General features: G+C 47.8%; 1 protein-coding gene across 2 annotated transcripts in view; it reads right to left on the reverse strand.

Moving 5' to 3' along the window:
- PBX4 (PBX homeobox 4) overlaps positions 1–26,149 on the reverse strand; it is a 55,867-nt gene that overhangs the window by 26,307 nt on the left and 3,411 nt on the right. Inside the window, exons 2-3 of one of the 2 annotated variants that reach the window (XM_063801418.1) lie at positions 19,355–19,450; positions 10,066–10,139 (exon numbers count right to left, since the gene is read on the reverse strand). In XM_063801418.1, the coding sequence (XP_063657488.1) occupies positions 10,066–10,114 (49 nt within the window). In that variant the 5' untranslated portion in view covers positions 10,115–10,139; positions 19,355–19,450. The remainder of the gene's footprint in view (positions 1–10,065; positions 10,140–19,354; positions 19,451–26,149) is intronic. The other variant, XM_001137150.6, reaches the window with a different exon arrangement.

A 26,149-nucleotide genomic window follows, 5' to 3' on the forward strand; every position in this document is an offset into this window, starting at 1 on the left:
TGTGAGCCACCGTGTGGCCCAATTTTTTCATCTGAAGAAATGCTCTAATTTCAAACAACAACAAATGAGAGCCATGGGGGAAAGGTCTAGAAGCTTCAGGAGCTGGGCTACAGTCACCATGAGGTGTGGTGCCTCTTTGGCTGAGTCTCATACAGGGAGGTAACCAGCCTAGCAACATGCACACTAACCATGACCAACCAATTCCCAGCCTGCGAATCAAAGAGTTTTAGGCCATCCAATGCCCTGACTACTCTAAAAAGAATTTCCCAAGGAACTGATCTATCAATAAGTTCACCAGGGCTGGACAGGTTGGCTCATCCCTGTAATCCCAGCACTTTCAGAGGCTGAGAAGGGAGGATTGCTTGAGGACAAGAGTTTAAGACCAGCCTGGGCAACACAGCAAGATCCCATCTCCACAAAAAAATATCCAGGCATGGTGGTGCCCACTTGTAGTCCCAGCTACTCCAGAGGCTGAGGCGGGAGGATCACTTGAGCCCGGGAATTCAAGGGAGCAGTGAGCTATGATCACACCAGTGCCTCCAACCTGCATGACAGAGCAAGATCTTGACTCAAAAAAAGAACGTAAAAAGAGGCTGGGCGCGGTGGCTCACGCCTATAGTCCCAGCACTTTGGGAGGTCGAGGTGGGCGGGTCACGAGGTCAGGAGATCGAGACCATCCTGGCTAACACGATGAAACCCCATCTCTACTAAAAATACAAAAAATTAGCGGAGTGTGGTGGTGGGCGCCTGTAGTCCCAACTACTCAGGAGGCGGAGGCAGGAGAATGGCATGAACCCGAACCCGGGAGGTGGAGCTTGCAGTGAGCCGAGATCGCACCACTGCACTCCAGCCTGGGCAACTGAGCAAGACTCCGTCTAAAATAAATAAATAAATAACTAAAGACAAAGAAAAAGAAAGAAAAAAAAAGTTCTGGTCAGGCACGGTGGCTCATGCCTGTAAATCCCAGCACTTTGGGAGGCCGAGGCGGGTGGATTACCTGAGGTCAGGAGTTCGAAACCAGCCTGGCCAACGCGGTGAAATCCCATCTCTACTAAAAATACAAAAATTAGTTGGGCATGGTGGCAGGCACCTGTAATCCCAGCTACTTGGGAGGCTGAGGCAGGAGACCCGCTTGAACCCGGGAAATGGAGGTTGCAGTGAGCCGAGATCGCACAATTGCACTCCAGCCTGGGTGACAGAGCGAGACTCCATCTCAAAAGAAAAAAAGAAGCTCCCTAGTATCTACAGTGTGCCAAGCCCACAACAGGGCAGAGATGAACCACAGATCTGCCTTGTGCTTTCTTGATGCTGGTCTTCCAGGAAAGGAGTCAGAGGTCAGAAGACAAACCAGAAAAGTGCAAGCACACAAGACAGTTTCCGTCAGTGGTTAAGCCCTAAGAGGCAGCAAAGAAGTGCTAATTCATAAGAATGTGTATGTGCACTAAGGCCTTAAGCTACAGGCACACTGTTTTAGATACGGCCCCTACCAAAGACCCTCAATCCTTGAGGTGAGCTTTATTGAGATATAATTCACATGCCATATAATTCATCTGCTTAAAGTGAATACTTCAGTGGTTTTTAGTTTATTCCCAAGGTTGTGCGACCACCACCACTAGCTAACATTCTCATCCTCCCTAAAGATACCCCGTCTCTATGAGCAGTCACTCTCTACGCCCCCTCCCTAGCCCCGGGACAACCACGAGTCTTCCTGTCTCTATGGATTTGCCTGATCTGGACTCTTCATATTGATGGAATCACACAGCATGTGATGTGACACTTCACATCTGGCTTCTCCTACCCAGCATCATGTTTTCAAGGTGCACCCACGTTGCAGCCTGTGCCAATACTTCATTCCTCTTTATGGCTGAATAATACTCCATTGCATGGATGGATCACGTTTTGTTTTGTTTTCTTTCTTTTTTTTTTTTTTTGAGAGAGAGTCTTGCTCTGTCGCCTAGGCTAGAGTGCAATGGCGTGATCTCCGCTCACTGCAACCTCCGCCTCCCAGGTGCAAGTGATTCTCGCGCCTCAGCCTCCCGAGTAGCTGGGATTACAGGCATATGCCACCACGCCCAGCTAATTTTTATATTTTTAGTAGAGACGGGGTTTCACCATGTTGGCCAGGCTGGTCTCGAACCCCTGACCTCAAATGATCCACCCACCTCGGCCTCCCAAAGTGCTGGAATTACAGGTGTGAGCCATGGCGCCTGGACACACATTTTGTTTTTCTAGTTATCATGGACATCAGGTTGTTTTCAGATTCCTTAATCTGTATATTTATATACAATGATCCACTTCTCTGTCCAACAGACACTTTGGCAATGATAGGATGTTCTAGACCTTTCTATTATAGGAGGCACCAGCCCTGTGTGGCTGCTGAGACTTGAAATGTGGCTGGTGTGGCTGAGGAATGCACTGGTTAATTGCATTTGGTTTTAATTAATTCAAATGTAAACAGCCCTGTGGTGAGTGTCTGGAGCCACCCAGCTGATGAGACTCAGGGGCTCAATTTGTGAGTTACCCTGAGACTGAGGGGAGGAAAGGATACTCCAATCAACCTGGAGAATAAGTCCCCCAGCTGCCGGGGTCTACTCCCACAAGAACCCTAAAGAAATGTACATGGGACTCAGCCCCAGGGTACAGCTAATTAGAAAAAGGATCTCAGTTCCAGAGAGGTGACTCATAGGCCTCAGGGTGACTGCTAGGACCCAGGAAAGCCCCATGAGCACCATGACACCCCAGCTTCCTGGCTGAATTTACAGAACCCGATTCTGTAATTGCAACAGATCCGACCGGCTGACGAGGAAGGGAAAGAATGAGAATGGCTTATGCCTGCCAACTACTAGCAAGGCCAATCATTAGTCAGGAAGACAAAAAGGCATTCCCTGATGTTATGCATTATTTACATTTACTCCTCTGAATGGGGCTCTGTGCGTTCCTACAGCACAGCAAGGGTTCCTGCAGCACAACAGCCCTGGCTGAGAAACTTCTTGTTCCCCAGAGACACAGTCACAGGGTGGAGAAGGCAAAGCAGGCCCCTTCTCAAGAAGGGCCCAGGATGGGATGGCCGGGTGGGTCTGCAAGGGGCCTCTGGGGCTCAGCACACCGTCTCGGAGCTGCCTACCCACTCGAGATCTGAGATCCGAAGCTTTTCACACAAGCTGTCACTCATGCTCATGTGGAGGTAAAGCCTGACACATTCCAACGTGCCAGGCTGTCCCTGCTCTGGTGCCAAACACCACTGTGTGAATTCAGGCCACGCCTCAGTCCTCACTGGGAACATCAATGTGACAAACCTTATTTTTTATTTTTATATTTTTTTAGAGGCAGAGTCTCACTCTGTCGCCCAAGCTGGGGTGCAGTGGTGTGATCTCAGCTCACTGCAACCCTCACATCCCAGGTTCAAGTGATTCTTCTGCCTCAGCCTCCCGTGTAGCTAGGATTATAGGCACCCGCCACCATGCCCAGCTAGTTTTTGTATTTTTAGTAGAGTTGGGTGGGTGAGGGAGGTGGGGGGGTGGTTCACCATATTGGCCAGGCTGGTCTCGAACTCCTGACCTCAGGTGATCCGTCTGCCTCAGCCTCCCAAAGTGCTGGGATTATAGGCGTGAGCCACTGTACCTGGCCAACGTGACACATCTTAAATCCAACGCTTTCGAATTCTGCAACATACCTAGTCCCAGGGTCTCAGCAAAGGGACTGTGGCCAGTATCTGGTTCTCCCAGCTAAATTCAAAGCTCTGCAACTAATCAGGGTTTATTTTGTTCTCAGAACAGCTCCTCTAGACACCGAGGAGGACAGCTGTTTCTGGGAAGGAGGGTTTGGGAGGAAATGCATACGCTGAGGGTGTCCTTGGCCTTCAGAGACCACCGCAGGGCAGGAACACCCAGACACTGTGGTGTGGTGAAGCTGACCCCAGGAGACAAGCTTTGAGGGACCTGCCTGCATACCTCCGACAGGCCATTCCTGGGGTTCACCAGGGACTGCTGGCAGTGCATCCGGTGATGCCAGGTTTACATGGAGGGCCACTTTCTTTTCAGGCTGCTGTGAGTGATAAGCCCTGTGTTCTAAGTCAGGCCCCCAGACACTGAATCTTCTGAACCTCATAAGGGGAACTGGATGAAAGGGATTTCAGTTAGTATGTATCAGTCACCAGAAACAGTTTTTCAATCAACAAAAACAGAAAGGCACCGGGACAGACCCTGAGAACATAGCGCATCGTAGACCCTGCGCTGGCCAGGAATGGTCATTGTTCAGATGACACAGGTGGGTGTGTGGGGCCCATGAGTGCCGGCCATGAGACACAGGCCCTGGGTCCCTTTCACGAGTGAGGACAGCGTACGGGGTGGGGCGGCATGCAGCCTGGCTGTGGGTGACTGGTGTGCCCTGGGGAGGACCCTGTCTCTTAGAGCTTCCCACTGCCCATCTGTAAAACAGGAGAAAAGGGTCTGCCCGAGGCTGTGCAGGGCTCTGGGGAACAACTCGAGGAAGCCCCGAGCTGCCTGCCCAGGCTCCATCAATACCCACCAGACTTAATCTTTGTCGTTGTTGTTGTTGTAGAGACAGGGTCTTACTGTGTTGCCCAGGTTGGTCTCATACTCTTGGGCTCAAGCGATTCCAAAATACTGGGATTATAGGTGTGAGCCACCATGTCCTGCCCCACCAGGCTTTAAACGCTCTGTGGAAGTTTGGTCTTTACCATAAGGCCTGCTGCAGACTTCAGCCAGAGGGCAATGTGAGAACTGTGGGTTAAATCGAGAAGCACGCCAGGACCCCGGCTCATGGGATTGCCCTTCAAGAGGCAGCCCGTGGGTACCACAGGGTGCAGGATCAGGACCATGAACAGTTTCCTCTGGGCTGAGACTTGGCCATTCCTAGTCACGGGATGGGGACAGATGGAGCAGAATCGAGATCCTGTTTACTTTCCTGCCACTGGCTGGCTTGTCTCCGAGACTAGAAGGCTGAGGTGTTCCTGACATCAAGGCTGGTGGCCCACAGGTGGGACCCACAGCACTCACTGACTGCACTTCCTGATGTAAAAAGATACCTGGACACTCCAGGTGACACTCAGGAACAGGCATCCCTCAGCTCCAGGCTTGTGCATTTCAGGGAGGAGCAGTTGCTGTCTCATCCCTGTCCTACTGTACCCCAAAACATACACTGTACCCAGATGTTTGAGCCAGTCAGTGGGAAGAAAGCATTAGCTTCCAAGGAAATGCCCAGGTGGCCTGTGCTCTGAGCCCTGCAGCGGCCTTGGGACTCAGCTTGGAGGAATCAAAAGTCCTGAGTGGCCAGGCACAGTGGCGCATGCCTGTAACCCCACACCTTGGGAGGCTGAGGCAGGAGGATCACTTGAGCTCAGGAGTTCAAGGCCAACCTGGGCAACATACTAAGACCTCATCCCCCCAAAAATAGTCCTCAGCGACCCCTAGACATGGTGGTGTGTGCGGAAGCTGAGGTGTGAGGATCACTTGAGCCCAGGAGTTTGAAGCCAGTCTGGGCCACACAGTGAGACTCTGTGTCTTAATTAAAAAAAAAAAAAAAAAAAAAAATTAAAAAATTAAAAATGTCGCCGGGCATGGTGGCGCATGGCTGTAATGCCAGCACTTTGGGAGGCCGAGGTGGGCAGATCACCTGAGGTCAGGAGTTCAAGACCAGCCTGACCAACAGGGTGAAACCCTGTCTCTACTAAATACAAAAAATTAGCCGGGTGTGGTGGCAGATGCCTGTAATCCCAGCTACTCAGGAGGCTGAGGCAGGAAAATTGCTTGAACCTGGGAGGCAGTGAGCCGAGATTGCGCCATTGCACTCCAGCCTAGGCAACAAGAGTGAAACTCTGTCTAAAAAAAAAAAAAAAGTCCTGAGCATGGCCCTCAAAGCCTAGGCAGATGGGGGTAGGGAGGTGGGGCGACACCAGGGGTTGAAATGGACAGACATCTCAGCTGCACTGGCAACAGTTGGTATCAACTCTTGTTTTCCCTCCTGAAACTGCTGAATTTGAGACTAACAGACTCATGCAGTAACATCCACACAGGGGCAGATGGAATTATGAAGAGGCGTGCCCAGGCTGAACACCCACACTCTCAAAAATCGGTTTCTCGTTCAGCCCCAGCAGCTCACTGGTAGGAAGGTCAAGAATGACAGCTTCCTGAGACTACAGTTGATTAAAGTACTTTTTTTTTTAGACAGGGTCTCACTCTGTCACCCAGGCTGGAGTGCAGTGGCGCAATGTCATCTCACTGCAACCTCTGCCTCCTGGGTTCAAGTGATACTCCTGCCTCAGCCTCCTGAGTAACTGGGATTACAGGCGCACGCCACCACGCCCAGCTAATTTTTGTATTTTTAGTAGAGATGGGGTTTCACCATGTTGGTCAGGCTGGTCTCGAACTCCTGATCTCAGGTGGTCCAACTGCCTCGGCCTCCCAAAGTGTTGGGATTACAGGCATGAGCCACCGCACCCAGCCTTAAAAAAGTACTTTTTAAAATAGCTTTTTATTATTACTAAATTCCAGATGTTGCATTGCTAAACACCCGCTGTGGGCAGTGGGGAGCCCCCAAAGGCTGCTTCCTGGGGTCAGGGTCAGGGGTGAGCAAGGGACAACTTGGGCTGCCTGTGCCTAGTGGTACACATGCCTCAGCAAGTGGTCCTGACACTGGCTTATTTTTATTAGGTGAAAAGTGAAAGGGACCAACATTACACAATTCCACAATACTAAGAAACACATGACCACAGCCAGTGTCTCCAGGGGGTGGATACACATTGGCTGTGTCCTTCTGAGCGGCTTCCCTCAGCCTGCAGTACTTGGGGCTCATTCGGGTACAGGGCCCCCGCTTGTCCAGCTTACCACACGAATGCTGAAGCACCATCAGGGAGTGCTGCCAGGGAGTTGAGGGCAAATTTGCTTAAAACCAGTTCACCGCTAACAAGAAACTTGTGTGTCTGGTTCCCCAGGAAAGCCTAACCTTTGTGTTTCCATTTCCATGGCATCTGCTCCCCACAATTTAAATAAGGAACAGATAAGACAGGTCATCAGATATTTACATACCCATGAGAGGCATATGAGGTGGGCAGGAAGCCAGGGGCATCACAGCCCAGCATCTGGCCCCGTCGGGAGGATGACCTGGCACTGGGTGTTGGAGACCAACAGGGGGCATATCATGTGGGGGCTGTCAGCAGCAGCAGTCTGCTGGGGGGTGGGGACAAGGAGGGGTCTGCTTGGCTGGGGGATTAAGTATACTTGGGGGTGAAGGAGGTGGGAGATTGATTACACAAGCAAAAGTACTGAGGACAACAGGAGCAGGCTCTCACTGTTGGAGGAAGGAGTCACAAACCTGGGAAGAGAGAAAAATAGTGGGAACTCTGTGGTGAACTAGAATTAAAGATATTGGAGTGGGCCAGGTACAGTGGCTCATGCATGTAATCCCAGCACTTTGGGAGGCCAAGGTGGGAGGATTGCTTGAGCCCAGGAGGTTGAGGCTGCAATGAGTTGTGACTTCACCAGTGCATTCCAGCCTGGTGACAGAGTGAGACCCTGTCTCAAAAATAAAAATAAGCTGGGTGTGGTGGCTCACATCTCTAATCCCAGCACTTTGGGAGGCTGAGGCGGGCAGGTCACTTGAGGTCAGGAGTTTGAGACGAGTCTGGCCAACATGATGAAACCCTGTCTCTACTAAAAATACAAAATTAGCCAGGCGTGGTGGTGCACACCATAATCCCAGCTACTCAGAGGCTGAGGCAGGAGAAATGCTTGAACCTGGGAGGCTGAGATTGCACCACTGCACTCCAGGCTGGGCAACAGAGTGAGAATAAATAAATAAATAAATAAACAAAAATAAAGATATCATAATGAACTCATGGTTTTTAATATATAAAGACATAGGAAAACAGATGTGAATGTGTGCGCACGTGTGTGTGTGTACACACGCATCTGTAATAACCCACAAATATTCCTTAGCTCTGTGTCCTAAGAGTGTCCAAGAGCAGCAACACCCCAACAGCAATGAGCACATCAAAGGCCAAGATTTACTCTGAAAGGAATCAGGGCTCCTTAGAGAATTGGGTGAAGCAGGCAGAGGCAGAACAGAATATGAGCCTGGTGGGGCACAGTGGCTCACACACGTAATCCCAGCATTTTGGGAGGCCAGGAGTTTGAGACCAGCCTGGGCAACATGACAAAACCCTCTCTCTACAAAAAATACAAAAATTAGCTGGGCAACGTGGCTCGTGCCTGTAGTCCCAGCTACTTGGGAGGGTGGGGTGGGAGGATCACCCACCCAGGAGGCTGAAGTGAGCCAAGATTATGTCACTGCCCTCCAGCCTGGGTGACAGAGTGAGACCCTGTCTCCAAAAAAAAAAAAAAAAAAAAAAGAGGCCAGGTGTGGTGGCTCACGCCTGTAATCCCAGCACTTTGGGAGGCAGACAGGCAGGCGGATCACCTGAGGTCAGGAGTTCAAGACCAGCCTGGCCAACATGGTGAAACCCCATCTTTAATAAAAAATACAAAAAATTAGCTGGGTGTGGTGGCAGGCGCCTGTAATCCCGGCTACTCAGAGGCTGAGGCAGGAGAATCGCTTGAACCCGGAAGGCGGAGATTGCAGTGAGCCAAGATCATGCCATTGCACTCCAGCCTGGGCAATAAGAGTGAAACTCCATCTCCAAAAAATAAAAATAAAAATAAATTTACACTGGGGAGGGTTAGGGACATCATGTCCTCATAGCATTTAGGCGAAACTTAAATGTAGATTTAAACTTGAATTTCTCCTTTAGTCACCAGATCTCTTCTGAAGGCTGGGCACCATGCCCACAGCCTTACATATATGAATTCACATAGCCCTCAACAGTCCTCAGTAACCATGAGCTAAGTATTATTATTGCCCCCCAAATCAGAGGAGGACCAGGAACAGAGAAAGGTTCAGCCAAGGACCAGGGTCATGCAGCCAGAGGTGGAGGCAGAATTCAGACCCTCTTGCTGTTCTCAACTACTATATATGTCAAGTACACATCAATCTTGCACCAATACAGTGTTCAGAAAGAAACACACTTTTGTACAACATATACACACACTTTTCACAAGCCTCAGCAAATATGAAGTGCTACGCTCCAAAGTGACACACAAAATTCAAATAATTGACCTCAAGAGACCAACTCACTCTAAGAAATCAAGTGACACGTTGTGCAGATGACCCTTGGTTTAAATATCTTCATCTTATTTGGTGGCCCCACTTATAAGCTACTTTCAAATTGTTATTAACCTTGACCAAGTGATCAAGGTCAATGGTAGCAGTGACAGGACATATTGACAGCATGTTTTCCCTGACACAATGTGCTGAGGACACACACATCGCCTCTGTGGGACTCTGGCCACAGACGCACAACTTCAGTCCAATCTAGAGGAAACATCAGACAAACCGCACTGAGGGATGTTCTACGAAATGACTGAGCGCTTCTTAAAATGGTCAGCGTCATTCATGGATGACAAGGTCACAGATCACAGGAGACCAAAGAGACATGATGACTAAATACAACGTGGGATTCAGGGCAGAAAAGAGCATCAGGGCAAAAACTGGGGAACTCCAAATGAGGTCTGTAGTTCAGTTAAAGATCATTGTACTCAGCGTAATTTCCTGGTTTCCATATTTGTACTATGGCTCTGAAGGTGTTGACGAGACAGGAAGCCCGGAGAAGGAGATATGAGAACTCTCTGTACTATTTTTTCAACTTTTCTTTTTCTTTTCTTTCCTTTTTTTTTTTTTTTTTTTGAGACGGAGTCTTACTCTTCTTGCCCAGGCTGGAGTGCAATGGCGTGATCTCGGCTCACTGCAACCTCCACCTCCTGGGTTCAAGTGATTCTCCTGCCTCAGCCTCCCAAGTAGCTGGGATTACAGGCATGTGCCACCATGCCTGGCTAATTTTTGTATTTTTAATAGAGACAGGGTTTCTCCATGTTGGTCAGGCTGGTCTGGAATCCAGCCTCAGGTGATCTGCCCGCCTCCGCCTCCCAATGTGCTGGGATTACAGGCATGAGCCACCACGCTCGGCCAGAAAGTGTCTTCTAAACAGCCTACCTGTCTTTTCCTTGATCTCACAGAGCACGCTGAACAGAGCAGGCTTCATCCGATGGCAATTCAGAGCATGCTTTCTGAAAGGGAGGTGACAGAGGAGGGTGTGAGAAAAGAATAGTCATCATCTTGTCCCCAAGAGTAAAGATCTTCCATATTGAGAAATCAAACCAAACGAGATCTGCCACTCTGACTGTAGATAAGTCGCCTTATGAAAATGCAGTACAATCATATTTCATGTGAATTTGATTTGCACAAAATCAATATAAAGGCCAGCCGTGGTGGCTCACGCCTGTAATCCCAGCACTTTGGGAGGTCGAGGCAGGTGGATCACTTGAGGTCAGGAGTTTGAGACCAGCCTGGCCAGCATGGTGAAACCCTATCTCTATTAAAAATACAAAACTTGGCCAGGCACAGTGGCTCATGCCTATAATCCCAGAACTTTGGGAGGCCAAGGCGGGCGGATTGCCTGAGGTCAGGAGTTCGAGACCAGCCTGGCCAGCATGGTGAAACCCTGTCTCTACTAAAAATACAAAAATTAGTTGGGCGTGGTGGCGCCCACCTGTAATCCCAGTTACTCAGGAGGCTGAGGCAGGAGAATTGCTTAGACCCGGGAGGCAGAGGTTGCAGTGAGCCGAGATCAGGCCACTGCACTCTAGCCTAAGTGACAGAGTGAGACTCCATCTCAAAAAAAAAAAAAAAAAAAAAAAATCGCCAGGAACAGTGTCATGCACCTGTAATCCCAGCTACTCAGGTGGGTGAGGCAGGAGAAATGCTTAAACCTTGGAGGCAGAGGTTGCAGTGAGCCAAGATTGTGCCACTGCACTCCAGCCCAGGCAATAGAGTGAGACTCTGTCTCAATAATAATAATAATAATAATAATATAAAGCAATATACAAATATTCAAAACATTTCCCACTATATGTAAAAGTTTAAACAATGCAAATAACTCATCAAAAACTATGGTAAGGCATTAGTGGCTCATGTCTGTAATCTCAACGCTTTGGGAGGCCAAGGCAGGAGGACCACTTGAGCCCAGAAATTTAAGATCGGCCTGGGCAACATGGTGAGACCCATTCTCTTCAAAAATTTAAAAATTAGCTGGGCATGGTGGTATGCCTGTAGTCCCAATCCCTCAGGAGGCTGAGACAGGAGGATGGCTTGAGACCATGAGTTAGAGGCTGTAGTGAGCTATGAACATGCCACTGTACTCCAGCCAGCATAACAGAGGCCTTGTCATTAAGAAAAAAAAAAAAGGCCAGAGGCAGTGGCTCATGCCTGTAATCCCAGCACTTTGGGCGGCTGAGGCGGATGGATCGCCTGAGGTCAGGAATTTGAGACCAGCCTGGCCAACATGGTGAAACCCCATCTCTACTAAAAGTACAAAAAAGCTGGGCATGGTGGTGCACACCTGTAATCCCAGCTACTCGGGAGGCTGACACAGGAGAATTGCTTGAACCAGGGAGGCAGAGGTTGCAGTGAGCTGAGATCGCACCAGTGAACTCCAGCCTGGGCGACAGAGAGAGACTCCATCTCAAAAAAAAAAAAAAAAAAAAAAGAAAGAAAGAAAAAAAAGAACTATGAAATATCAAGGTCCAACGACTTGAAATCTGTGTTCACGCTATGGTCCTGCAGTGGTGTATCCTGGTGCATAAGCAGAAGCACCAATCATCCTCTTCCAGTGTCACTTGGCAGGTGTTTACTGAGTACCTACTATGTGCCACACACCATTATGGCATCAGAGACACAGACAGGTAAGGTTTTTACACATGTGGCAGTTAAGAGGGAGGGAGTGAGACACCAAAAATACACACCAACAAGAAACCCATCAGCCATGGCAGTTGCTCTGGGGCGACTGGGGTCACATGACAGTGATGGTTAGAAGGCTTTTTGGAATTTCCATGTCTCTGAGGTGACATCAAAGCTGAGATCAGAATGAGAAGGAGAAATCAACCAAGAAAAGGACTGGAGAGAGGTATGGTTTAGGCAGAAGAAACAGCCAAGCACAAAGGCCCTGTGAGAACACACTGGGTTCAGTACTGGCTGTTTGAGACCAGGCTGCTGAGTGTTAGGGGTGAGGGAGAGAGCTACGAGAAGTTAGACTGGCAAGTGGAGACTGACTCTAAGGGCCTTGAAAGTCGTGGGGACAACTCTGGCTTTTGCTTGCTTGGGATGGGAACTATGGTTGGCAGGATAATGGCTCCCAAAAGGGTCCACATGCTTATCCTCAGAACCCTAAATATGGTACTTTACAAAAAATGGGAAAAATAATTCTGCCAATGTAATTAAGTTTAAGGACCTTGAGATGGAGAGATTAACCCGGATTATCTGGGGGGGGGGCTACTGTCATCACATGACCCTTAAAGGTAGAGAACCTTTCCCAGATGTGGGCAGAGAAAGTCATGATGATGTAAGGGTTGGAGAGATACTATGTTGCTGGCCTTGATCATGGAGGAAGGGACCATGAGCAAGGAATGCAGGTGGCCTCAACAGGCTGGAAAAGGCAAGGAACCAGCCCATGGGCTCACTGGGCAACACCTTGATTTTAGCCCACTGTGTCCATGTGGGCTTTCTGACCTACCGAAATGTAAAATCGGTGGCTCATGCCTGTAATTCTAGCATTTTGGGAGGCCGAGGCAGGCAGATCGCTGGAGGTCAGGAGTTTGAGACCAGCCTGGGCAACATGGCGAGACAATGAGCTGGGACAAGAGGCACGCACCAAAACACCTGGCTAAATTCTGTATTTGTTGTAGAGACAGGGTCTCGTTATGTTGCCCAGGCTGCGCTCAGCCAAGAGAAGAATTTCATGGAGAGAAGAGTAATCTGTGAGAAATGCTGCTGAGAGATCAAGCAGAATAAGAACCCAGAAGAGAATCTGAGGCTGGGCACGGTAGCTCACGCCTGTAATCCCAGCACTATGGGAGGCTGAGGTGGGAGGACCAGTCTGGGCAACATAGCAAGAACCTGTCTCTAATAAATAAATAAATGAATGAATAAAGAGAATTCGGATTTAGCAACATGAAGGTCATAGGTGACTCAGCGGAGAGGGAACAAGGTTGGGAGAGAATGTGGAGGTGAGGAGGAAGCGGAAGCAGCAATCACAAAGTCTTTGATGTTTATCATAAGGGAGATCAAACAAACATAACAGGTGCTAAAAGACAGGGTGTGTGTTAATCATGTTTTTTTCTTTTTCTTTTTGAGACAGGGTCTTACTCTGTTGCCCAGGCTGGACTGCAGTGGCCATGCTGTGCCCGAACTCAAGCAATCCTCCCGCCTCAGCTCCTGAGTAGCTGGGACTACGGGTGGTGCTACCATGCCTGGCTAATTTTTAAAAAATGTTTTTGCAGAGCTGAAGTCTCACTATATTGCCCAGGCTGTTCTTGAACTCCTAGACTCAAGAGATCCCCCCGCCTTGGCCCCTCAAAGTATTGGGATTATAGGCATGAGCCTGGACTATTAATTATGTTTTTTTTTTATCTTGCTTTGACATTGTGGGGCTTGGAGTGACTGCCCTTCCCAGGGCTAGCTTATTACTATAGACAGCAAACAACTTGCCAAAGAACATGCCATTCATATGCAAATCAACCGATCAAAAGCCCACATTCCCAATCATCTTCTTCATTTAATGCTCACACACAAAGCCAATAATTTCCCAGCCCTAAATCACCCCAGGGCCAGGTACTGACCAACTAGAGACCACTCCTCTAGCACAGAGCCTGCCAAAATTATTTAAACTATCTAACCTAAGCTTGCTCAAACTTGCCAGCCATGCCATGCCATGCCCATTCCTTCTTGAGGAAATCACTATAAAAGTTCTGGGCCGTGCTTTCCCTCCCTCCACTGTCGCCCACTGACCCAGGTGCTTCCCCATGTGGCCCTGCCTGGCATGGTGTGCCCCCTCCTCTGGAGCTGTAAGTAATAAACTTCCCTTTCAACAGGGCAGTTGTCTCCATGTGTGTCATCTTACCATACCTGATTAAAACAAATCCCGGGTACAAAGCAAGGCCAAAGGGTAAGTCAAAGGAGGTTTTTTTTCTTTTTTTCTTTTTTTTTCTTTTTGAGACAGAGTCTTACTCTATTGCTCAGGCTGGAGTGCAGTGGTGCAATCATGGCTCACTGCAACCTCCACCTCATGGGTTCAGGTGATTCTCCTGCGGCCTCCAGAGTAGCTGGCATTACAGGTGCCCACCACTACACACAGCTAATTTTTGTATTTTTAGTAGAGACGGGGTTTTGGCATGTTGGTCAGGCTGGTCTTGAATTCCTGGCTTCAAGTGATCCACCAGCCTCAGCCTCCCAAAGTGCCAGGCTTATAGGCATGAGCCACGGCGCCCAGCCTGTTGTCTTTGACTGTTCTTAAAGATAGGAGGTACTAGCACATGTTTATATGCCAAAAAGCCAGTCTAGAGAGAGAATTTGATAATGCAAGGATAGAGTAACTGGCCAGGCGCAGTGGCTCATGCCTGTAATCCCAATACTTTGGGAGACTGATGTGGGCAGATCACTTGAAGTCAGGAGTTCGAGACCAGCCTGGCCAACATAGTGAGACAATGTCTCTGCTAAAAATACAAAAATTAGCCGGGCATGATGGCATGTGCCTGTAATCCCAGCTACTCAGGAGGATGAGGCAGGATAATTTAATTGCTTGAACCCAGGGGGTGGAGGTTGCAGTGAGCCGAGAACACGCCACTGCATCCCAGCGAGCGAGACTCCATCTCAAAAAAAAAAAAAAAAGAATAGGGTAGCTGGTATGTGCATGTAGCAGAACTTCTGTGAACAACTTTGATGAGTACTATGCTATTAACATTTACTATTATGATGATTTTAAATCCTATAACTCTGTCATCCAAGCGTCCATTATTAAAAGATCCATTATTAAAAGCCACAGCTGAATAATGTATCTGAAAATCAATAACTTCACAACAGAAATCAGATTTGATTAACACCATGAGAGGTCGGGCATGGTGGCTCATGCCTGTAATCCCAGCACTTTGGGAGGCTGAGATGGGGGGATCACTTGAGGTCAGGAGTTTGAGACCAGCCTGGCCAACATGGCAAAATCCTGTCTCTCCTAAAAATGCCAAAAATTTGATGGGCATGGTGGTGTACACCTGTAATCCCAGCTACTTGCTGAGGCACAAGAATCACTTAAACTCAGGAGGTGGAGGTTGCAGCGAGACAAGATCACATCACTGCACTCCCATCTGGGCAACAGAGTGAGATTCCATCTCAAAAAAAAAAAAAAAAAAAAAAGGAATACAACTGGGGTGCAGAACTAAGATCTTTGTCTCTGAACTTCAAATATAAAATGTTTGTGGGGGATGAGATGACATATGAACTTCCAAAAATCTAAACCTGAACATTAGTCTTTCTTTATTTTTTATTTTTATTTTTTGAGATGGAGTCTCGCTCTGTCACCCAGGCTGGAGTGCAGTAGCGCTATCTTGGCTTACTGCAACCTCCACCTCCCAGGTTCAAGTGATTCTCCTGCCTCAGCCTCCTGAGTAGCTGGAACTATAGGCGCGTGCCACCACACTCAGCTAATTTTTTATATTTTTAGTATAGACAGGGTTTCACGGTGTTAGCCAGGATGGTCTCAATCTCCTGACCTTGTGATCCACCTGCCTCGGCCTCCCAAAATGCTGGGATTACAGGTGTGAGCCACCATGCCCGGCCATGTTAGTCTTTCTTATAAGGTATACAGTCATTGATCACACGAGATATTCAGCTTAAAATATTAAACATTTTCTTTCCATAGAAGCGGTATTAACATTAATTTAAATGGACTCTGATTATAGCTCATCTTCTGGAAATTTAACTTTTTCTCTTTAAAAAAATATATTTTAATATAAAAATAGAAGAAACCTGGGGAACATGGTGAAACCCCAGCTCTGTAAGAAATACAAAAAACTGTCAGACACAGTGGCTCACGCCTGGAATCCCAGCACTTTGAGAAGCCAAGGATCACAAGGCCAAAAGATCGAGACCATCCTGGCCAACGTGGTGAAACCCCATCTCTACTAAAAATGCAAAATTCAGCTGGGCATGGTGGCGCGCACCTGTAGTCCCAGCTACTCAGGAGGCTGAGGCAGGAGAATCACTTGAGCCTGGGAGGTGGAGGCTACAGTGAGCTGAGATCGCGCCACAGCACTGCAGCCTGGTGATAGAACAAGACTCTGTCTCAAAATAATAATAATAATAATAATAACAATAATAATAATAATACAAACAGTAAATTATCTGGGTTTGGTGGCACATGCCTGTAGTCCCAGCTACTAGGGAGGCTGAGGTGGGAGGATCGCTTGAACTCAGGAGATCAAGGCTGCAGTGAGCTGTGATCACACCACTGTACTCCAGCCTGGGCGACAGAGTGAGACCCTGTCTCATAAATAAATAAATAAATAAAACAGAGACGGGTTCTCCCTATGTTGTCCAGACTGGTCTCAAACTCTTGGGCTCAAGTAATCCTCCCACTTTGGCCTCACAAAGTGTAAGGATTACAGGCGTGAGCCCCTGTTTCTGGCCTGGAAACTTAATTTTAACAATAAGAGGAAAGAAAATGAAGTTGGTTCTTCTGCTTCTGTAAAGGCTCTAGGATTTTTTTTTTTTTTTACCAGTTTTCTCCTTATAAAATATTTTACTTTAGATACAGTAGAAAGCACTTTTTAATGCATACAAAGTAATTTCATAGTTTCTGTGGCTTACTATGAAAAGAAAACAAGTTCCCAAGCTTTGAGCATGTCTTTGAGCTAGCAGTGATCAAGCAGCTGCTGCAAATCAGTGAGGAAAAGGGGACTGACTAGTGAGACCTTCCCCAAGGGGATGAAATCACTTACTTGGCAGACACACCCTAAGGTAACCCCCAGTGAGTCATGTCCTTATATAATCCTTTTTCCTTGAGTTCAGGAAGTACCTGTGACTTGCAATGTGCCAAAGGTGATGGTATCATCTCTGCCATGGTTATGTTGTTATCTAAGACTCCACCTTAGATGACTAGAGAGTCACCCACTGGCACCAGCTGCCATGTCATGACAGCTGGTGGCAGGAACTGCAGGCAGCCTCTAAAGCTGAGAGCAGCCTCAACTGACAGCCAGGAAGAAAGCAGGGACCTTTGTGCTTCAACTGCAGGAAGTGAATTCTTCCATCAACCATGCGACATTGGGAGAGAACCCCATGCTCTGGATAGGAACATAGCCCAGCCAACACCTTGACTGCAGCCCTGTGCCACCAGACCCTAAGCAGAGGACCTAGCTAAGCTGTGCCCAGAATCCTGACCCAAGGAAACTGTGAGATAATAAATATCTGCTGTTTTAAGCTGCTAGGCTTGCGGTGATTTCTTATAAAGCAATAGAGAGTTGATAATGAGATAGACTGGAAGCCAGAGAATGGGGACCGTCGGGAGAAAAATGGGGTTGGTGCTGGTATGTCTAACAAGTATATGACACGTTATGGCCGGGTGCCGTGGCTCATGCCCGTAATCCCAGCACTTTGGGAGGGTGAAGCGGGCGGATCACCTGAGGTCAGGAGTTCAAAACCAGCCTGGCCACCAGCCTGGCCATCATGGTGAAACCCCGTCTGTACTAAAAATACAAAAATTAGCCAGGCATGGTGGCACATGCTTGTAATCCCAGCTACCTGGGAGGCTGAGGCATGACAATCACTTGAAACCAGGAGGTGGAGGTTGCAGTGAGCCAAGATCGCGCCACTGAACTCCAGGCTGGGTGACACAGCAAGACTCTGTCTCAAAACAAACAAACAAACAAAAAACACAAAAAACACAAGTATATGACATATTCTACCAAATCCACATATCTGAATTTTTTTGTTTGTTTTTGAGACAGAGTCTTGCTCTGTTGCCCAGGCTGGAATGCAGTGGCATGATCTCAGCTCACTGCAACCTCTGTCTCCTAGGTTCAAGCGATTCTTGTGCCTCAGCCTCCCGAGTAGCTGGGATTACAGGTATATGCCACCACTCCTGGCTAATTTTTATATTTTTAGAAAAGGCGGGGTTTCATCACGTTGGCCAGACTGGTCTAGAACTCCTGACTTCAAGTGATCCACCCACCTCGGCCTCCCAAAGTGCTGGGATTATAGGCGTCAGCCACTGCGCCTGGCCACATATCTGAGTTTTTAAAAATGCTAATGTTTATGAGAAAAATTCGAAAAAAAGGAAGAACAGTAAATCTTTTAAATTGACTTCCAAGGAGTCTTCTAACCTAAACAAAAACAAAAAAAGCCCAAAACCAAAATTCTGAATATCATTTTTAAACCAATATTCAAAATCTATAGCAAAACAATTGAGAGTCATATAGAAAATGCCAGAAAGTGAAAGCATAGAGCTTTATTCCCCTTCAACCTCATTTATTCAATATTTATGGGACAAACATTTATTGTGGAAGTACCATATGCTGGTCCTTGTATAAGGGCTAAGGAACATGAAAATGAATAAAAACATAATCCACATTCTGGTATCTACCAGTATGTTTTAGCTGATAATTTTAGCTATAATTTACTTTCCCAAATTACAGAACAATCTGTTTTCCTCATCAAGGTATCATTTTAAATTACTTGGGAATTTCATTTAAAGATATATTCAGAGATTTCAGTCCCTATGGAATAGAATACTACTTGAAAAAGTCTTCCTGAAAGCAACAATGATTCTAACACCTTAACCAAGGATAGATCGATTATCCTTGATTATTCTCAGTTCTAGAAGGATTATTTTAGCTGACAAAAGCAGTCAGCAATATTATACATCTCCTGGAGACAAACCTAGGTACAAACAAAAATTTAGAACTTATGTTCCCTGCTCTTAAGAAGTAAAACTGCAGGCCAGGCGCGGTGGCTCACGCCTGTAACCCCAACACTTTGGGAAGCCGAGGCGGGCAGATCACTTGAGGTCAGGAGATTGAGGCCAGCCTGACCAATATGGTGAAACCTCGTCTCTACTAAAAATACAAAAATGAGCCAGGCTGTGGTGACGAGCGCCTGTAATCCCAGCTACTCAGGAGGCTATGACAGGAGAATCGCTTGAGCCTGGGAGGCGGAGGTTGTGGTGAGCCAAGATCGTGCCACGGCACTCCAGTCTAGGCAAGTGAGACCCTGTCTCAAAAAAAAAAAAAAAGGAAAGAAAACTGAACTCCCACCTGGGCAACAGAGTGAGACTCCGTCTCAAAAACAAAACAAAACAAAACAGAACAAAACAAACCAGGACAAATACCTTAGAAAGGTCAGAATACTTTGCAAAGTACTTACACTGTACAAGTCTGGAACAAACCGCGTGCTCACTCCTTACCTGGCAAGGAGTTCAAGGCCATGCTTGGTCGGACAGCAGCTGAGGCAGGCAGTCACCCCCGAGTCTCCCTTCCAAGGTCACGCCCACCACTCATGCCTGATGGGACCACAATGCATGCCTTCATGCTCCACGCCTGCCTTGCATGCATGCTTGCACCAAGCCTACAATGCCGCATCCACTTTCTTTGCCTAGGCAAAGCCTCAAGTCCAGATCTTGGCCATCTCCTCAAGGCTCCTTGTCCCCCGCCTGACTTCACCTAGACTCCAGAGTCATGCACTCCGATTGCCCATGCTCTACAAGCTCTAGTCTTGCTGAAGGGCTAACTCCACATTGCCCTCTCTGGTCCCCGTGTCACCGCACTCTCCAATGTCTGCCTCTCCAAATAATGAATCTCCTTTCAGAACTCACTGCTGCATTCCCAAGCCCAGCACCAGACCTGGCACAAAATACATGTTTATTGAGTAGATGACATTTAATTTGCGAGAATGTACTTTTAAAAGTGTCCTGTAAAGCCCGAGCCTGACTGTCTGATCTCCTACGGCACCCAATCAGCTGGGCTCCTCTGAGCAGGAAGCGATGTCAGATTTAAGTGAGTTTTGTAGGATCCCTGGGAAAAGCAGAGACAGGTGGCAGGCAGTACAGCCTCAGAGTTCAATAGAGCATGCCCAAATCTCCATCCAACTACCCTCCAGTTATCTGGCCACTTGATTCCTTATCTAGAAACACAGTGAAGAGCCAGGCGCAGTAGCTCACACCTGTAATCCCCGCACTTTGGGAGGCTGAGGCGGGTGGATCACCTGAGGTCAGGAGTTGGAGACCAGCCTGACCAACATGGAGAAACCCCGTCTCTACTAAAAATACAAAATTAGCCAGGCGTGGTGGTGCATGCCTGTAATCCCAGCTACTTGGGAGGCTGAGGCAGGAGAATCGCTTGAACCCGGGAGGCGGAAGTTGTGGTGAGCCGAAATCGCGCCGTTGCACTCCAGCCTGGGCAACAAGAGCAAAAATCCACATGAAAAAAAAAAAAAAAAAGAGCCGGGCGCAGTGATTCACGCCTGTAATCCCAGCACTTTGGCAGGCCGAGGAGGGCAGATCACGAGCTCAGGAGATCGAGACCATCCTGGCTCACATGGTGAAACACGGTTTCTACTAAAAATACAAAAAAATTAGCCGGGCGTGGTGGCGGGTGCCTGTAGTCCCAGCTACTCGGGAGGCTGAGGCAGGAGAATGGCGTGAACCCGGGGGGCGGAGCTTGCAGTGAGCCGAGATTGCGCCACCACACTCCAGCCTGGGCGACACAGCGAGACTCCGTCTCAAAAAAAAAAAAAAAAGAAAGAAAGAAAGAAAGAAAGAAAAACAAACAGTGAAAAACCACCCACTTCCTAGGGTTCTGGGGAGGGGTAAATGAGGGAAATCCTTATTGTCATCATCATCAACCACTGTGTTCTGATAGAGGCACTCGGTAGCTGTCATTTAAATGAGTGAGTGGTACTTGCTCCTTTGTGAAATTCTACACATGGCTTTACTTTTCATTAATAAAGCTATTTCAAAGGGGATTTTGCCAAGAGCCTTTTAGATAGCTTCAGGGAATTGTTTTAAAACTAACACAATTTGCCAGGCACGGTGGCTCACGTCTGTAATCCCAGCACTTTGGGAGGCTGAGACGGGCGGATCACCTGAGGTTGGGAGTTCGAGACCAGCCTGAACAACATGGAGCAACCTCGTCTCTACTAAAAATACAAAATTAGCTGGGTGTGGTGGCGCATGCCTGGAATCCCAGCTACTCGGAAGGCTGAGGCAGGAGAATTGCTTGAACCCGGGAGGTGGAGGTTGCGGTGAGCAGAGATTGTGCCATTGCACTCCAGCCTGGGTAACAAGAGTGAAACTCCATCTCAAAAACAATAAAAAATTTAAAAAACTTACAAAAAAATAAAAACAACACAATTCAAGCTGGGCAAAGTGGCTCACACCTGTAATCTCAGCACTTTGGGGAATCCGAGGCGGGATAATCATTTGAGGTCAGGAGTTCAAGACCAGCCTGCCCAACATGGTGAAACCTCGTTTCAACTAAAAAGATGAAAATTAGCCGGGTGTGGTGGCTGGCGCACGCTTGTAATCCTAGCTAATCAGGAGGCTGAGGCATGAGAATCACTTGAACTTGGGAGGTGGAGGTTGCAGTGAGCCGAGATTACGCCACTGCACTCCAGCCTGGGTGATAGAGCAAGACTCCGTGTCAAACAACAAAAACCAACACAATTCAACTCTTAGGAAAAGTACACCAAAGACAGCAAGACTCCTCTGGCACTAGACCAAGTCAAGCTAAGCCTGCAAGCAAGCTAAGAAGAAAGACTACAAGGCACGAAGTCAACTGGCATCTAATTAATCTCTTTAGGGATACTGAAAAAGAAAATTTTAAATATGAAATCCTACTTCCCAGGTTTGGACTGATAGATCCTCTCATGCTAACGCTATCTGGCTCTGGGAAATTCCACATCATAAATTCCCCCTAGAACCCTTGCATTCTTTGAATGGGTGTGCGGAGGCTGAATGCTCACTGACATGCTTTATAACTATGTATGAATATAAGATCAGAACATACATAAGTATACATACTTTATAAGTATATACGTTCTGACCTTATATTCACAATTGCAAAAGTACCAAGCCTAGGGGAACACATTTCAGGTATCAGTTCACGCCTTGCCTCTTCAGTAAGTTTAAAGGATAGTCAAAATCACTTCATTATCTCCCCTTCATCATAGGAATTTAATCCATATCTAGGCAAAGTCAATCTGCAGAAATATTGGAGGGACTAAGAAAGTTATGCAAATCTCTACTAGTTGAGGTCATATTAGTAAAAATCAAATTAAAAAGAGAAGGCCGGGCATGGTGGCTCACACCTGTAATCCCAGCACTTTGGGAGGCCGAGGCGGGCAGATCATGAGGTCAGGAGTTCGAGACCAGCCTGGCCGAGATGGTGAAACCCCGTCTCTCTAAAAATACAAAAAATAGCCTGGTGCAATGGCAGGTGCCTGTAATCCCAGCTACTCGGGAGGCTGAGGCAGGAGAATCACTTGAACCCAGGGGGCGGAGGTTGCAGTGAGCCGAGATCATGCCACTGCATTCCAGCCTGGGTGACAGGGTGAGATTCTGTCTCAAAAAAAAAAAAAAAAAAAAAAAAGAGAGAAAAGTTCAGAGATATGTTTTCTTCCTAAGAAAACCTATGCAGGCATTGCTGGGTTGCCTAAAACCAACTTCCAAATACATTTTTGGTTTTAGGTATGCCATCTCACACACCACACTGCTTGCTCCTAAAACATTATAACAGTGAGCATTTAGAATGGGTGGGATGGCTCATGACTGTAGTCCCAGCATTTTGGGAGGCTGAGGCAGGAGGACAGCTTGAGCCCAGGAGTTCAAAACCAGCCTGGGCAACATAGTGAGACTCTGTATCTACAAAAAAATGTTAAGGCCGGGCACAGTGGCTCATGCCTGTAATCCCTGCACTTTGGGAGGCTGAGGCAGGCAGATCACCTGAGGCCAGGAGTTCTAGACCAGCCTGGCCAACATGGTGAAACTGTGTCTCTACTAAAAATACAAAAATTAAGCCGGGCATGGTGGTGCATACCTGTACACACCTGTAATCCCAACTACTCGGGAGGCTGAGGCAGAATTGCTTGAACCCATGAGACGAGGGTTGCAGTGAACTGAGATCGCACCACTGTACCCCAGCGAGGGCAACAGAGTGAGACTCTGTCTCAAGAAAAAAACAAAACAAAACAAAAAACCCAGGTTTGAAGAGAGAGCTATATTTTCCTTCTGAAAACAAACTTACGGCAACAAAACATGTTCAGAGGGCCTCACGACTGAGATGAAAAATTCCTTCTTGCTAAACAGTTGAGTTCAACTGACTGCTGGGGTGATAAAAGGGGTGACTGGCACATTGAGAGTGGGCAGAATCAGAAAGATTTTCAAAAGCCTCACAGGATCAGTTGATCAGAAGAGACAATCTGCTTCCCAGCCCAGGTTGGTAATCTACCAGGCTGCAGGGTTTACTGTGAGGAGCTGTATTTCCTCCAGAGGGGTGGAAATAGCCCATTTGAGGATGGATGATTTTTGTCTGGACTTGAGTGAACTTTAAGGCTTTGAGTTCATCTAAAGGCTAGGTCCAAAGAAATGAGGGAGATTTGAAGCTTCAAAGTCTCGAAATAAAAGCCCCAGGGGTCATCCCAATTCAGAAAGAGGCCAGAAACCAGGAACCAGCTACCTAACACCTGTGTTATCAAGCATGAATAACGCCCCCCACCACACCATTTAATTTCTTTTTTTTTTTTCTCTGTCATCCAGGCTGGAGTGCAGTGGCACGATCTCGGCTCACTGCAACCTCCGTCTCCAGGGTTCAATCGGTTCTCCTGCCTCAGCCTCCTCAGTAGCTGACACATACTACAGGTGGGCATCACCATGTCCAGCTAATTTTTGTATTTTTAGTAGAGGTGGGGTTTCTCCACGTTGCACAGGCTGGTCTCGAAGTCCTGAGCTCAGGTGATCCTCCTGCCTCGGCCTCCCAAAGTGCTGGGATTACAGGCGTGAGCCACTGCACCCAGCCTAATTTCTTAGCCTTAAAACAAAAAGAGCTATCTTTGAAAATGGTAAAGAAGTAACTGGCTGGCAGGGCGTGGTGGTTTATGCCTGTAATCCCAGCACTTTGGGAGGCCGAGGTGGGAGGATCACCTGAGGTCAGGAGTTTGAGAGCAGCCTGGCCAACATGGCAAAACCCCGTCTCTACTAAAAAAAATACCAAAATTAGCCGGGCGTGGTGGCAGGCGCCTGTAATCTTAGCTACTCGGGAGGCTGAGGCAGGAGAATCTCTTGAACCCAGGAGGCAGAAGTTGCAGTGAGCCAAGATCACGCCAGAGCGAGACTGTCTCAAAAAAAAAAAAAAAAAAAAAGTAACTGGCTGCATTCCATTCTAAATCTAAAGTCTGTCTAGGGAAACTAGAATCTCAGGAGATTGCTGCAAGGAAAATGCAGCAGCCCTGGGGCTGTGCTGGGCCTGAGGAAGGCCACATCTGAGCAGAGCTCACCCCTTAAGCAGCAATATCCCAGTATGGAAAGTACAAAAGTAGCTTCCAGGACACACCCAAAGCTCTGCCTCTGCGGTGACATTCCTGGGTGTGTCAAAACCATCTTCCCCCTTTCCCAACTCCTACTAATCCCTCTAGAATCTCCTCAGTGTCATGAAACTACTGAATGCAAGGTGCTAGGCATTGATACTGGCTCTGGGAACACAAAGTATAATAAAGCCACTGCTCTCCGACTAGCCTAACAGACATCACGGAAGGCACCCTCTCCTGGCACAGCTCTTCTGTGCTAGGAATTACCTCTACACAGCACATTCCTGTTATAACAATTATTTACAAGTTGGTCTCCCACACACCCTACTTCTCAGTGGGCTCCAAGAAGGCAGAGAACATCTTAGCCATCTTGGTTTCTCTAGCACCTGGTACAATGCTCCAAAAAGAATAAAAACACTGGTTCACGTCTGTCATCCCAGCACTCTGGGAGGCCAAGGTGGGTGAATCACTTGAGCTCAGGAGTTCAAGACCAGCCTGGACAACACGGTGAAACCCCATCTCCACAAAAAATACAAAAATTAGCCAGCCATTCATTGGTGGTTTGAGGCTGTAGTCCCAGCTACTTGGGAGACTGAGGCTGGAGAATCACTTGAACCTGGGAAGCAGAGGTTGTAGTGAGCTGAGATCATACCACAGCACTCCAGCCTGCGTGACAGAATAAGACCCTGTCTCAAAAACAAACAAACAAACATGGCCCGGCGCAGTGGCTCACGCCTGTAATCCCAACACTTTGAGAGGCCAAGGCGGGTAGATCATCTGAGGTCGGGAGTTTGAGACCAGCCTGGCCAACATGGTGAAACCCCATCTCTATTAAAAATACAAAAAACTAGCCAGGTGTGGTGGTGCACACCTGTAATCCCAGCTACTTGGGAAACTGAGATGGGAGAATCACTTGAACCCGGGAGGCGGAGGTTGCTCACTAGCCGAGATCGCGCCACTGCACTCCAGCCTGATCGTGCCACTGCACTCCAGCCTGGACAACAGAGTGTGAGACTCCGTCTCAAAAAAACCCAAACCAAACCAAAAAACAGCCAAACAAACAAACAAAAACAAACAAACAAAAAACCACAATGAAAACAGTTGGAGGAGCCAGGCTCAGTGGCTCATGTTTGAAATCCTCAACCTTTGGAAGGCCGAGGCGGGAGGATTTCTTAACTCAGGAGTTTGAGACCAGCCTGGCCAACATAGGGAGACCTAAAAAAATAGAAAGATTAGTCCAGGTGTGGTGGCTCAGGGCTGTAATCCCAGCACTTTGGGAGGCCGAGGTGGGTGGATCATTTGAGGTCAGGAGTTCAAGACCACCCTAGCCAATACAGTGAAATCCTGTCTCTACTAAAAATACAAAAAAAATTAGCCAGGCGGTAGTGGCACACGCCTGTAATCCCAGCTACTCAGGAGGCTGAGGCAGGAGAATTGCTTGAGCCTGGGAGGCAGAGGCTGCAGTGAGCTGAGACTGCACCACTGCACTCCAGTCTGGGTGACAGAGTGAGACCCTGTCTCAAAAAAAAAAAGAAAGATTAGCCAGGCGTGGTGGCACAGGCCTGTGGTCCTAGCTACTCAAGAAGCTGAGGTGTGAAGATTGCTTGGGCCCACAAGGTTGAGGCTGCAGTGAGTCATGATGACACTACTGCACTCTAGCCTGGGTGACAGAGCGCGGCCT

Source organism: Pan troglodytes, chromosome 20 (genome assembly GCF_028858775.2).
Source record: "Pan troglodytes isolate AG18354 chromosome 20, NHGRI_mPanTro3-v2.0_pri, whole genome shotgun sequence".
In the NCBI taxonomy this organism is placed as follows: Eukaryota; Metazoa; Chordata; class Mammalia; order Primates; family Hominidae; genus Pan; species Pan troglodytes.